The sequence below is a fragment of the Physella acuta genome, unplaced genomic scaffold (genome assembly GCF_028476545.2).
Source record: "Physella acuta isolate Inbredline_101_S28 unplaced genomic scaffold, ASM2847654v3 ptg001176l, whole genome shotgun sequence".
NCBI lineage: Eukaryota > Metazoa > Mollusca > Gastropoda > Physidae > Physella > Physella acuta.
The window spans coordinates 179,220-193,011 of NW_026732693.1; the positions used below are offsets into that span (position 1 = coordinate 179,220).

The 13,792-nt window shown below is 35.3% G+C and overlaps 2 protein-coding genes across 4 annotated transcripts; one reads left to right on the forward strand and one right to left on the reverse strand.

Annotated features, from left to right (window-relative positions):
• Positions 1–604: 604 nt before the first annotated feature.
• On the reverse strand, positions 605–3,837 carry LOC131956785 (nurim). Its single transcript, XM_059321370.1, has 4 exons — positions 3,460–3,837; positions 2,415–2,581; positions 1,732–1,902; positions 605–1,131 (listed from the first exon to the last, which is right to left on the reverse strand). Exons 1-4 carry the CDS (start codon positions 3,602–3,604, stop codon positions 844–846), a joined length of 771 nt encoding a protein of 256 aa, XP_059177353.1. The 5' UTR covers positions 3,605–3,837; the 3' UTR covers positions 605–843.
• A 2,926-nt stretch (positions 3,838–6,763) lies between these two features.
• On the forward strand, positions 6,764–13,292 carry LOC131956781 (sodium-dependent glucose transporter 1). Of its 3 annotated transcripts, none has more exons than XM_059321362.1 (4): positions 6,764–6,858; positions 8,098–8,246; positions 8,768–9,053; positions 9,611–13,292. In XM_059321362.1, the coding sequence occupies exons 2-4, from the start codon at positions 8,109–8,111 to the stop codon at positions 11,587–11,589; spliced, it is 2,403 nt and encodes an 800-aa protein (XP_059177345.1). In that variant the 5' UTR covers positions 6,764–6,858; positions 8,098–8,108; the 3' UTR covers positions 11,590–13,292. The 3 variants fall into 3 exon arrangements, with proteins under 3 accessions (XP_059177345.1, XP_059177347.1, XP_059177348.1); XM_059321364.1 differs by having other exon boundaries at positions 6,800–6,865; positions 8,095–8,246; XM_059321365.1 differs by having other exon boundaries at positions 6,800–6,865.
• The last annotated feature ends 500 nt before the right edge of the window (positions 13,293–13,792 follow it).

Consider the following 13,792-nt stretch of genomic DNA (forward strand, 5'->3'; position numbering starts at 1 on the left):
TATAAGGTATAAAAACAAAGCAACATGTTTAGCACCATGATAAATAAATGAGATCAAAGCAGACATGTGAAATATATGAACAGGTAAAGTCCAGTAATATAATATATTTATGTTTAGTTACATTCAAAGATTTTTTGGTTTGATTTTGGTTAAAGGGAGAGCACTATGAAATTTACAGAAACCAACAGATAATCTAATTATATCCCCCTCAGTATGGAAGTCAAAAAAACTTTATCAGCCTTTTTAGTCATAATATAATTTAAGAGAAAAAGTAGCATCAAAAATTGGAAGGAGACTGAATGTAAAAATACTTCAGCCATTACAGTAAATAAATAATGATTTGTGACCAGTAAAAAACTACCCTTATGCTTATACAATGAAGTACAACTGTTTGAAGTATAGAGTAAATTAGTATTTCCATTGTTTTAATACATTTGTAAGGGACATAAAGAAATACAAGTATGAGAATTTAAATAAAAATAGAAAAATATATTTATTCTTAAAAATGTTTAATTTTTTTTATTAAGAACGATAAAATAAAACTGCTAATAATAAAAACACACAGTGCTTCTAACTTTGTTATTCTAACAGTAAAAAACAGCAGTGTTTATGTGATATTGTAGAACGCAGTCATGAAAAGAGAAATAAATAAATACAAATTTTAATATAAGGAATATTAAGTATATAATTACAATTACACTTAAATAACAAGTGCTATTTTAAATGCTTTTTACATTTTCAAGCTAAAATGTATTGATAAATATAATATAGGTGTAATAGGCCTATAATAATAGTTAAAATAGAATCCTAAATAATTTAATGTGTAGTTAACTAGTCACAGCCTTAATTTTCTTTGGTCACATCAAATCTCACAGATGACTTTCTGTGAAGTGTTGACACAGTAAAGTATTTCTCAGCATACTCGGAATGGACTTTCTCAAAACTGTGTCTCCCCACCATGTAACTGGACATAACGCAGGCCAGAAGGAGGCGGTCAAGTGTCATAAGGGGGTGGACCCACAACATGGCAGTAAATAAAACAACCCCAGGGTGTCTCATGCGGGTGTAGATCTCCATTAGAATAATGTGCTTAGCTAAAGGTTGGTTCAGTGAGTTGTGGTATCTATAAACCTAGTAAAAAAAAGGTATGAAAACTAAATTTTGAGCAGAGTATAAAGTGACAACATTGCAATTATAAAATACATTAGAAATGAACAAAATGGCACTTTTCATTGTTAAATAAAAAGTAAAATTACATTTTATATTTACTATGATAATGTTTAGCTGATCATACATAAATACTGAAACACTCTTTGGGGGAAAGGGTTTGGATTTGCTGTGATGTGTGATAAGGGATGAAGAAGTGTGGTCAAATGGTAGAGCGGTGGACTGCTATAGCAAGTCTAATTTGGATCCCCCAGGCTTGAGTCTGCAACAGGTTACTTGAGTTCACCCAACTCAGATGGGTACCTGACTCAATTTAGGGAAAATAAAGGTGGCTGGGCATTGTGCTGACCACATTTTTCCATTATATGTAGAGGTTTCTGCCTTAGGGACCATAAGGTATGAATGAGCACTTGAATATGATGAGGGAGTAATACATTAAGGTTGATATAATTCATGGATAAAAGGACTAATCCAAGACCAATTCTAGACATTAGCCTTTCTGTACATGCTTACTTGACTAATCCCAGACCAATTCTAGACATTAGCCTTTCTGTACATGCTTACCTGACTAATCCCAGACAAATCTCCAAAGTCTACCAGTAGAAGTTCCAACCCAAGCAGAAACCAGGCTAACACATGTAACAGGAAGAAGAAAAGCCACAAGAAGAACCTGCCTTGAGTGTCGATGAACCAGAGATATGTGTCAGGAATTGACTGCCATTGAAAAATTACAAACTGCATTGGAAAGAAAATACCATCTTGTTATGGTTACTATCATACAGTGAATTTTTTTCTATTTAGAGATTGGTGGAGAAATAATATTAAAGTAATAAATGCGAAAAGGGACAGAGTAGCCTAGCGGTAGAAAGCTACACTGCTAACTCGTAAGTCTCAAGTTCAAATCAGTAGACCATTCCTGAGTCCACCCAGCTCTGATGGGTACCTAACTCACATTAGGCAAAGTAAAGGCGGCTGGGCAGAGTGCTGATCACACTATCCCATCATATGCTGAGGTGACAGATACAGGTGATTACTACATCACTTGCCCCATACACCGTCAGGTTTGAAAAGGGAACTTTACTTTTTAATAAATGCAAATCATACACTAAAAAGCTGAAAATTAGTTAAAATTTACACATACATTATATTATATATTTCAGTGAATAAGAGTGAACAAAATAGTAAGATATGGACATAATCTCCAAAGAATGTCGAGCTAAAGGTCATTTTTAAAAAAGAAATTTTACCAGCAAAACAAAGCAGGTGCATGTGATGTAAATTAGCCTCTGGGATATGGTTATGTTCATCCAAGCCAGATTCTCTTTGAACCCCTGAGTTGCCATTAGACTATGTTGTACTATAAATCCAACAAGGAGCAAGAGATCCCATAGAAAACGTGACAGAACTGACGACTCTGCAATTATTCATAAGTGAGTTTTCAACAAAAAATCCTTAATAAAAAAACTATGATATTACATAGTAATAGTATAATTTACTATGATACTATAAAAGTATAACGGTAAACCTCCATTTTAGCATATTTTATTTGCCGCTTCATGTGCACCTCCGGTTGAGCATATTTTATTATAAACACAACCGGAACACACACAAACGTTAGGAAAACCATAGGATTAGAGCTAGATCTACTTATTTTTTTATGAATGTGAGTTTTACTTAGAAAAGGTAAAAAAAAAACAACATAAAAAAGCATTAATAAATAGCGTGTGATCGTCAGCAAGAGAAAAAATCTCTACATGGTCGAGGGTTCACCGTGAGTTCACAATGACTTAAATTATCAGCATGCGTCATAGCTCGGGCAATAGCTATTTAAAATTGTGTTTGGGGTTATTGTGAATTCATAAGTTTATTTATAGTATCATGTGGGGGAGATACTTGTAACAATACAAACTTAACTGCCTTGCAATTGTGAGTTACGTACTTCACCCATTGCCATGAAAATCCTAGATCTAACAGACACACGAACATAGCAGCACATTCAAGATTCCAAATTTGGATTTTTCTCAAGTTTTGACAAAAGCAAATTATCAAAAACTAAAACAAAAATTCATAAAGAAATAGATCTAAGCCCAATGTTTAATCAAATGTTTTCCCTAACGTTTTTGTGTTTCAGTTGTGTTTATAATAAATACGCTCAACTGGGGGGTGAATGTGAAGGGGGGAATACAATACGCTAAAATGCAGTTTTACCAAGTATAACTTAAATAACTACTTAACTAGATCTAAATCTAGTACTACACTAACTACTACAACTACTAACAACATTGAACATACCAACATTCCAGAAATGCAGGTATTGTTTTGACACAAACACTTGTAAATTTCCTACACTTACAACAACTAGACATAGTACAAAGAAGCATAGGAAATAATGGAAATATTTAATGAAATGTTTGGCAAAAGCTTTCATCATAATCATAATGGACTGTCGCGGACTCAGATACAGGTTGCCTTCTGTGTAAAACGAAACCAAACAATCTCAATGAATGGGTAGAAGAATAAAAAACCAGACTAGGGCCTTGTAGAAGTAAAATGTTTGGAAAACAGTACGCAGTTAACAGCAGTATAGAATCTAGAATTGTCTTGCTTAAAAATAACTAGATCTAGCTAGCTAAAATTGTATTTTTTTTTACAAAGATTTAACAAAAATATAGATTGTAGATTATAGATCCAGGTAAAATCTTAGTTTAGCGTCGTAAATTCGGCCAAAACTAGTAATGTGGGAGAGAGTGAATTAATGAATATGTCATTAAATATGAGTATATTTTCGCATATTTTGATAAAATATCATAGATAATTGAATAATAGATCACCATTGATGGTTAAATCAATTTAAATATCCTGAAATTAATTTTTATCAACCCTGTTCGAGATAGTAAATTTGCTATTAAAAACAGCAGCCATCTTAAGAAAATGTTATTGAGAGTAGCTTCCCTTTAATTTCTATTCATATGAAAATGTATTTAAATATGATCGTCTTGTTGTGTAGTCCGTATTACAAAGCATTTTTTTTTAAATGTGAATTTCCTAACAAACAACTTTATTAATTCTAGAAGCATTGTGAGATGCAACTTGTATCCATGTATTAAATCACGTTTTTTTTTTTACTAATGTTTATTTGATCTTACTATTACTAAATATTTGTGAGTTTTTTCTTATTGTTTGAATGTTCACTATTTCATTTCAGGTTTTTCTTTTCATCAATTAGTAATTCTATCGTAACTTATGACATATTTTTTTTACTTCTCTTTACCTTAATTAAACCCCAACCTCCGTCATATTTTTGTCGTCAATGTCACAACAAGTCATTATGTAAAAAATTACGCTTCACTCTGCCTTATCTAAGATAAATAATGTCACATATGATTTGCTACGGGAGTGAGTGAAGATTTGTGACGTCAACTCAGGCGGCTTTGCAATTTATGACGTGTCGGTCTCATGAAGGGAGGTGAACGGGGAAAAATACCTAGGTGGTTGATGGATAACCTCTATAATGCTTTGTTCAATCAAAATAACGATAAATAAGCATTAGTATACGTATACCTTGCTTAAAACGAATCATCAAATGTTGCAAGCCTGCTAGTTTAAGACATTCGGCAAAACGGCCGCAACACATTATCCCCGTCAAAAAGGCTTGCCACCAAATGCCTGCCGACGAATAAGCCGCGTCTAATTCTGGGCGTTAGGAATACGGCCATTAGCATGGGCCGCGTTAGAGCACCAGTAGGCTATCGCGCTTTGTAAGATGACGTAAATACTTAAATTCAATTTCGCTAAACTGCGCGAAAATTTAGTAATGTTCCATCGTTTGAGGAAATTTATTTTCTCGGACTTAAATTGAAATATCATGTTGACTGTCTGGCTCTTAATTTTCGAATATCACTTTTAATGTATCAAGATTCAGAACTATAATTTACTTTAATAAGTGTCATCTTATCGTTTATTGTGGTTTTTGTAAAGCGCAGGGCAGCTTCAAAATCGGACGGCCATCCTGTTTTCACCAAGCTTCTTTTGGAGCTAGTTCTATACGGTGAGAGCTAAGTTAATACATTTTTAAAGGGCCGAAAGTTTCAAGACAGCAAGCTTGCAGAAATAATTACGTACGTTTAAATGGACGAGTGATAGATGTGTTTAATGAACACCAACTTATGTAATCAAATTAATCGTCGCAAAAGCGTCAAAAAGGCAGTGCTTGTTGTTTTTTTTTTCTATAAAATTAGCCTAACGGTCGGCGGTACCGCTACATGACGTCACGTGCGAGCGTTAACTCGGTGACGATGTGCTAAGTGGGGGAATGAAAAAGGTGGGGTTCAAGAAATGCGAATCGGCAAGCTTTTTACATTTCTTGACTCCTTCTTAATAGTTCTTTCGTCCCCACTGAGAAAATGGATCACCAATGAATGACGCGTCATACTTCTACAGCTGGTCTTTCTCCCACAACCATCCCGTTTTCACGAAAAAAAAAAAAAAACCCGACCCGTCTGCAAAATCACATCGCTGAGTTCTATTCAACCTCTCCCCACCACAAATCACAATTTCTATCTGAAACAATATGTTCATATGTTTGCTCTGTAATAATGCACGCTGTCATTACTATCTTAAGAGCTACGTCATTTATGAGCGATCTAATATTGATTTGCTTACTGCAAATAAAGTGTTCAAAAGTTCGACCTCCCAACAATTGTTGTGGTCTTGGATTAAGTCTGATAAGTCTGATTTTTTTTGACGATTTTTACCCCCCCCCCTCCGTCACACGTCATCAGAAAAAGCCAACCCCCCCCACCCCCTAAAAGGACGTCACACCTCAGCCTACAACCCCCCTCAAAATTGCAGTTGAATTTTTTTTAAACAGCTATATTTTTCCAAAATCTTGTCTGAACTCTGTCAAAATAGAGTATTTTAATCAATTGTTATTACAATGTATTAAAACTGTTTTTTAAAACGCAAAATAACGTCTAAAATTCGTTTTCTAACATTGCTTTTTTAAAATGCAAAAGTGTGACGTCGCACCATCTAAACCTCCCCCTCATCACAAACGTCACAAAATTACGGACCCCCCTCCCCCCTACGAGTGTGACGTCATTTATGGACGACCACGGGATATATTAAAGCAATACAAAACAATCTTATTAAACCACAAAATCAACACAAAAGACATGCGAATAGACAATTTATTGTTTTTAAAACATGGCCGCTGCTTGTGTTTACTCATTGTTGTCTCGAACGGAGTAGTTTAAAGTTTATTCCAGGATATTTATGACTGATTTGGTCTTGGATTGTGATTTGTTATTCAATTATCTGTTATATTATGTAAAATATGACATAAATATGGCCAAATGAAAGAAATATTCATTAGTTACCTTCATCGCACATTACTAGCTACGTTGGAATTTACGACGCTAAACTAAGATTTTACCTAGATCCATCTTAATTGTATAAAAAACAAATTGGAGTTTTAAGAGAGACACAATTTTTCAATAAGGCCAGTAGATCTATAATAGATTAATAGCACAGAGATCTATCTAGATGTATTTCTAGCAGTAAAAATCTTAAACGTAAGTCTTCAAAATAAAAGAGTTACATATCTTGGTCATCCTAAAAAACAAAACAAAATATCACTTCCGACTCAGATTCAGGATTCTATGTCGTCTAGGAACTGTTGTTGAGTCAAAAGTACTAAGTAGGCAACTTACTAATCATTATTTACTTTTAATTTTATAACTTAAAAAGGCCAGTTTAGTCTATTAAACAAATTAAACATCACCAGTATACAAGGCCTAGCTCTAGTAGCTGGGGGCCTACTTGATATTTTATTTATTTATTATTTAGGCCCCCTATTTAAAAATTAATAAAATTAAAAATTATTAAAATTTAAAATAGATCTAGAAATCTAGATCTAGAATTATTAGATCTATCTAATATTCAAAATAGTATGATCTAATCATATCTAATCTCTAGTAATCTAGTGACAATCTACTCGAAGTCGATTTACAATTTTAATGAATTTTAGTTATACTTTTAGTAACAAGTTAACAAAACAATACAGATTGTAACGGTAAACGACTGTGTAACGGAGTGTAACGCGACTGTGCTACACTACTGACTACTACACTGAACTACATTATATCTAAACTACACACACTCACTACACCTGTGACACAGTACAGTACACTCAGAGTACACTGTACACAGAGAACAGGTGTACAGTAGTGTACAATGTCAATGTACACTAATGTACACTTACTTAGTGCAGTTACGCTTCTAGATCTACCTACACTACACTCGACTACACCAAGTTACATTTACAATTACAATGATTAGGCCTAGTCTACATAAAACCGCCTACATACATGTGAAACCCCAATATAAAAACAGCCTAAACTTATAGGCCTAGTATGATTGTATTAAGTATAGCATCAGAATATTCTGGAACTGTTTATTTGGTACTGTATAATTTTCAGAAGTAAACATTGAGGACTTAAACAACATTTTATTTAAAGTAGGTCTATACAGAATTAAAAACTTGTTTTTTATTCTCACTACTAGACGCTACTTATATTAATATTAGACTAATTAATAGGTGTTGTAAATTTGGTATTGACTATTTGTAGGCATTCGATTGTTTATTTGGGCATTGTTTATAGAAAAGAAAATGAAAACCCAAAATCACAAATTTACCAACAAACAATAAACTTTTTAAAGGAGGTAAACTGAATACCAATGAGTAAGACAAAAGACAAGTATAACTTTCTTGAATAATACTGAAGATAGTTAAATTATCTTATACATTAATGTTAAATTATATAGGCCTACTTTAATTTAGTATTGTTGTTAAAAACAATAGGCATACATCAATTTTGGTCTCATAAAATCAATAGTACTCCACTGACTAAAGATAATTTCCTTCAGCAGAAACCTTAACCATGATGGAAGAAGAAGAAGACACCCTGTTTGACCAAGAGACTCTGTTAGGGGATAAAGAAATTGCTTTCAATGAAAAAGCTTTATGGATGAGACGAATAATGAAAACCCTTGCTTTGACTATGTCATTTTTTTGCCTGGTAAGCAATAATATAAGTTTTTATAATTACAATCTGGCTCAATTAATAAGTCATAAGAATGGATAGAGTAGGTAGCCACACACTGCAACATGGTTTTCAAGCTTCATTAATATTTGGCAGCATAAAAACACTTTTCCTTAAGTGATACTTGCTTGTTAGAGTTTTAAAAGATGTATTGTGTCGGTTTGTATTCTTTTTTCTCAAGTTTGTTTACTTTTTCAATATTTAACTTTGGTCGAATTTTTAAAAATTTGCCAAATAAGATCCCAGGGCAGATAATTTAGAGTTCCCCTGTTAATTTTATGTTGGCATTATGAAAAGATAGTGTGGTTAGCACTATACCTAGCCACCTTTATTTTCCCTAACGTGAGTTAGATACCCATCAGTATTTAAACAAATAATTTACATGGATCCTGTACTGCCGCCCCTGGTGCCTTAGCAATGACACTATTTTATATGTTTTACAGGGACTGTGTATTGCCATCCCTGGAGTTAATGTGATAACACTATATGTTTTACAGGGACTGTGTATTGCCATCCCTGGAGCCACTCTGATTGAGCTGGGTCAGTTAGTGCAGGATGATGTGGATCACATGTCGTACATCTTTACGGCCCGTTCTATCGGCTACTTCATCGGGTCGCTGGTGGGAGGGGTTCTGTTTGACTTCTTTGACCAGCAGATCTTGCTCTTCTACACGTTGTCAGCCACTGCTCTTGCTACGGCTGGCGTCCCCTGGTGTAACGCTCTACTTCCCCTGTCACTGTTGATCTGCATGCACGGCGTGGCTATTGGAATCTTGGACACTGGTAAGTTTTGTATCTTGATGCTATTGAATGCTTTAGTTGAGTGCCTGCCTCCCTGGTGCCACACCCATCTTGGTTAAGTAATGAATTAATCCACATTTTTGCGTGAGACTAAAGAAAAGACTACCAACACAAGAGTAAGGGGGGAAGATTATGTTTGTTTTATTGTAGTCAGCCTGCTATCTGCTTACAACATAGACTGGCCAGCACAGCCTTCCAGGCAACTCAATACTGCACCAGTTGTTCCATCTGTCACAGTGGTGACCCTTCTTTCTTGTGTCGTCACACAGACTCCAGGGTTGTTCATGGCCTGCCTTAGGGAATTTGGTGTAGCCAAGACTAATTATTTTATGGAAAATAATTCATACAAAGGCTCATAAACTGCTGCTTCTAAACATGTTAATTATGTTTATTCAGTCTTCCTAACCTCTATCAACCCAGTATTATTAAGATAACTGTTATGTTATAAAAAAGTACTTCAAATTATATTTAAAACATGTTTTTTTCATCATTCTTGAATGGATGAATTATAATTAACTTGACATTTTCTGTTATTTCAGGTGGAAATGTTTTCTGTTTAAAAATCTGGGGGAAGAAGAGTGCACCTTATGTGCAGCTCCTACATTTTGCTTTTGGAGTTGGAGCTTTCTTAGCTCCTCTCATTGCCAGCCCATTCCTGGCTGATTCATTTCTTCCTCAAAACTTGACGAAAGTTCCATTTAATTACGACCACGCCCTCAACGATCAGCTATCCCGGAACATCCGATCTTTTGATATCCCAAAGCACTTTAATAAGGATCTTGGAATTGGTCTTTTAACCAACTATAGAGAATCTGACATAGACACCATCAAATATGATGGGATACATTTGCAGAGACGTGAAGTGCTGGAGAACAACACCATGTTTAATTCTACAGACCTGAGCTTCGCAGAGAATGAAACCTCAGGTTTAGACAACAGCACCACAACTTTAACAACAACAACAACTTCAACAGAGAGGCCAAGAAAACCTGGCGTTGTTGATACATACGGTCTAACTGACAAGCACGCAGATGGTAGTTTCAATCAAGATCAGATCAAAAAGATAACGGAGGAAAAAAAAACAAACAATGAAGGTCAAGCACCTGTAGCACCTCCCACAGCCATGCCTAACAGCACTGTGTCTGTTTCACCCAGTACAGCTGTTCTATCCAGCAATGATTCAACCTTGACCATCAACCAAACAGATTCTAACGATACATTGATTATAGAACAAACAACTACACCTGACACAACCACATCAACATCCACTTCAACTACCACATCAACTACCACCACCACCACAACAACAACCACTACTACAACAACAGAATCACCCACTACAACCACAACCTCAACCACTGTAGCCATAGCAACATCTAAGACAGCTGGCAGAGTTGTCCCACCTGATGTTGAACCCAACAACTCCATCTCCAAACCTAGTGAGGCCACAGATGAAATCCCAACCAACAACACAAGAGACAATGGCATCCATAAGCCTAAGTCCTTGGATGAGAATTTCGTGGACTATGTTCTGGAAGGTTTCCGTAAATTTTCTAAGATTCAGTTTGCTTATTTAATCATCGGCCTGCTCCTGGCACTCAATGCTGGGACTTTTCTCTTCCTGTACTGCAACGACAGGCGTGCTAAATTTTCCCTGGCCGCCCCGTCTCATGATGATCTTATCAGGCAACCAGAGGCATTGCTGTACAAACTTTTAATTTTAGGATTGTTGTTCTTCTTCTTTGTGGTCTACACCGGCATGGAGGTTACTTTTGGAGGTCTGATTACCACATTTGCCGTGGACTACAGTAAAGGGAATTTCACCCCCACCCAGGGAGCCACAATGGCGGCACTGTTTTGGGGGTGTTTAGCTTTAGGCAGAGGAGTCTCTATCTTTATCGCCAGATTTTTTAAGCCCCCGTGCATGATTGTAGGGAACTTGTGCTTGACGGTGACCGGAGCTTTTTTCTTAAGTTTTGGTGTGTCCACAAACCCGGACACGCTGTGGTACGGCACGGTCATGTTTGGCCTGGGCATGTCCTCCATCTACCCGTCCGCCATATCCTGGGCTGACAACAACTACCCGCTGACCGGCAAAGCCACGGCTGTGTTTGTGGCGGGCTCGGGGATCGGGGAGATGACCATCCCAGTCCTCACTGGCCACTTGTATAAGAAAGTCAGCCGTATGTCGCTCATGTACGTGACCCTGACCCTGTCGTCGACATTGACTTTGCTGTATATGTGCCTGCAGGTTGTCGCCTGCAGGAAATCCAGAGGAAACAGGTCCCGTTCTGGCTTCATGCGCCTGCATAACTCCGACGACATGGCGGATTCGATGGATATGGATTCAGTCAGGCTGACGGATACATCTTCAAGAGGAGCGAGGAGGAGGAGAGACGTGAATGGTGAGAGGGAGGAGAGGTATAAACAAAATGGACGGTCTGAGGAGCAACAGAAACTCAATGGAGGGGAGTATGAGATCACAGAGTTCACCAAGTTGGTGGAGTTGAGTGACTAAACAAGAAAGGGAAATAACTTCAGGGTATGTTCTTGTGCTATTTATATAAATATTAAACAGCAGGTTCAGTACTGTTCAGTACTGTGTTGAAAGGAAATACAACAAGCTGTTTATTTTATGATTTACCTTTGTGCCCTGGTTGTTTGTCAGGATATCAACTAATATCAAACTATTTATTGTGCTACATGGTACTCAATTCTTATAGAAATTAAGTCGGCGTTTTTGCTTGATTTCCAGTTCAGGCTGAGTTCAAGCCATGTCTTGTTCAATTATCAATATGCTTTCTCAGTTATTTTCATTTTCATACAATTTTTACATATTATGTTTGACTATCTACAGCTTCACTATCTTTTGAATTTTATTAAAATGTTAAAGTAGTAATTTTTAGAACTTCCATATAGAAGATCTATTCACTCACAGAAAAGTGATCTTACTATCTAAATTTGACGTAAACAAAATCATTGTTGATTTTTAAATGGATTAAAAATGCCAAAATTCGGAATCGTTGAATTGTTCTAAACTAGTTAAGTTTTTGAAGTAGAGAAATTATTTGACATATAATGTCTTCTGTTAACACATACACCCATTGCTTATAGCATTATCTTTTTATTTTGTTCATTGTGTTTTTATTCATATATTTTCATTTGTACGTGTAGCATTTATCACATATGGGTAAATAAATATAAAACAAATGGGAGTCGCCATTTTGCTTTGAGGCATCGCCCCTCTCTGTTTGGAGTTAAAGCGAAAAACCAGTTGATGTAGTGTGGGACACTCATTGGGGTTTTTAGTTATTTCTACTTTTGTAATTACTTTTGTGAAGTTTCTTGAAAGCATAAGTTCTAAATGATTTCGTGTCTTTTAGTGGTGACACCTTATACCTTTAATTAAGAAACTTTGATACAAACAAGTCTCTCAAAAACAGATATTTATTTGAACTGAAAATGAACTAGAGATGTGGCTATCCATTTTTTGAACACCCCAAAGTTTGTGTGATATTGAACACCCTGCATTAATGTGACATTGGACACCCAGAGCTTTCAAGTAATTGTGGATTTTATTGTGTGTGTGCTTTGATTGTTTTCTGAGTGCTAAAATTTGATATGCAGATGTTTTCACTTTTCAATACATAGTGTTGGTTTGATGGTTAAAAGGTTGGTTTATTTAGCATGTTCCTTGGTACTTACAAAATTAACCCAGCATATTCACCAAACCATAAGCTTTCTACAATGTTGTTAGGAAAATTTTCTCTCGTAAATTATCACCAGAAAAACATTTTTTTTTTACATTTTTTTTAAAATGTACATTTTTTTCATTTTGAGCCTTGGTGCAAATTTTGTCTTTGATTTTTTTTATCTCAAAGTACACATCTAAATTAATCCTACGCCCTAAATTTTCCAGGAAATAATTAACTGTTGATCAATATTTATTTATTGATGGTGTACCATGTGGGAATATTCATATTAATGAATTTAATTTGTAGTAATTATTTTTTGACAAACAACTTTAGTTTTAAACTTAAACCATTTCATTTCTCATATTATATTGGCAGTATTAATTAGTATTATACACCAAAGTTTATATTACTAAAAACATTCAACTCCAGATTAAAAAAATACAATTACAAACCCAAGCTTACTTATGATAAGTCCTCTCCATGGGTTTTCAGTGACAAAATTACCCACCATATAATGTATTTGTTATAACCAATTTTATAATGTTACTTTGTCTCCATATTTCTTTCATATAATTTTAAAATCAAATGTTGTCACCTTCTACCAGCACTCATATCATAGTATGCTATTTATCACGAAGATATTTCTGTGCACATTTGCCCCAAACTGTTTCCTGTTGCCCCAGTGTTTTCCCTAGCTTGCACAATATTATTGGTGGTTTTTCTGATGTGCTGCACATGTCATTATTCTATTGGTGTAACGTGATTTGTAATATAGTAGATTTTGGCTAATGGACCAGAAAAAAATACCTTTACACAAATATAATACTGTCTACCTAGTTGGACACAATTTTAGGTTAATCAAAGCAGTAATTCTCAGAGCTAATAAGAAAAATCGGCAGACAAGGAGATGTCTTCAAAATGCTAGTCAGTTTCTTAAAAATATATTTTGGAAACTGCTAAGTAAAAGAATAATTACTCAAGGGAAATAATAAAACAGTGAATAACGATCTGAGTATGTCTTGCCTC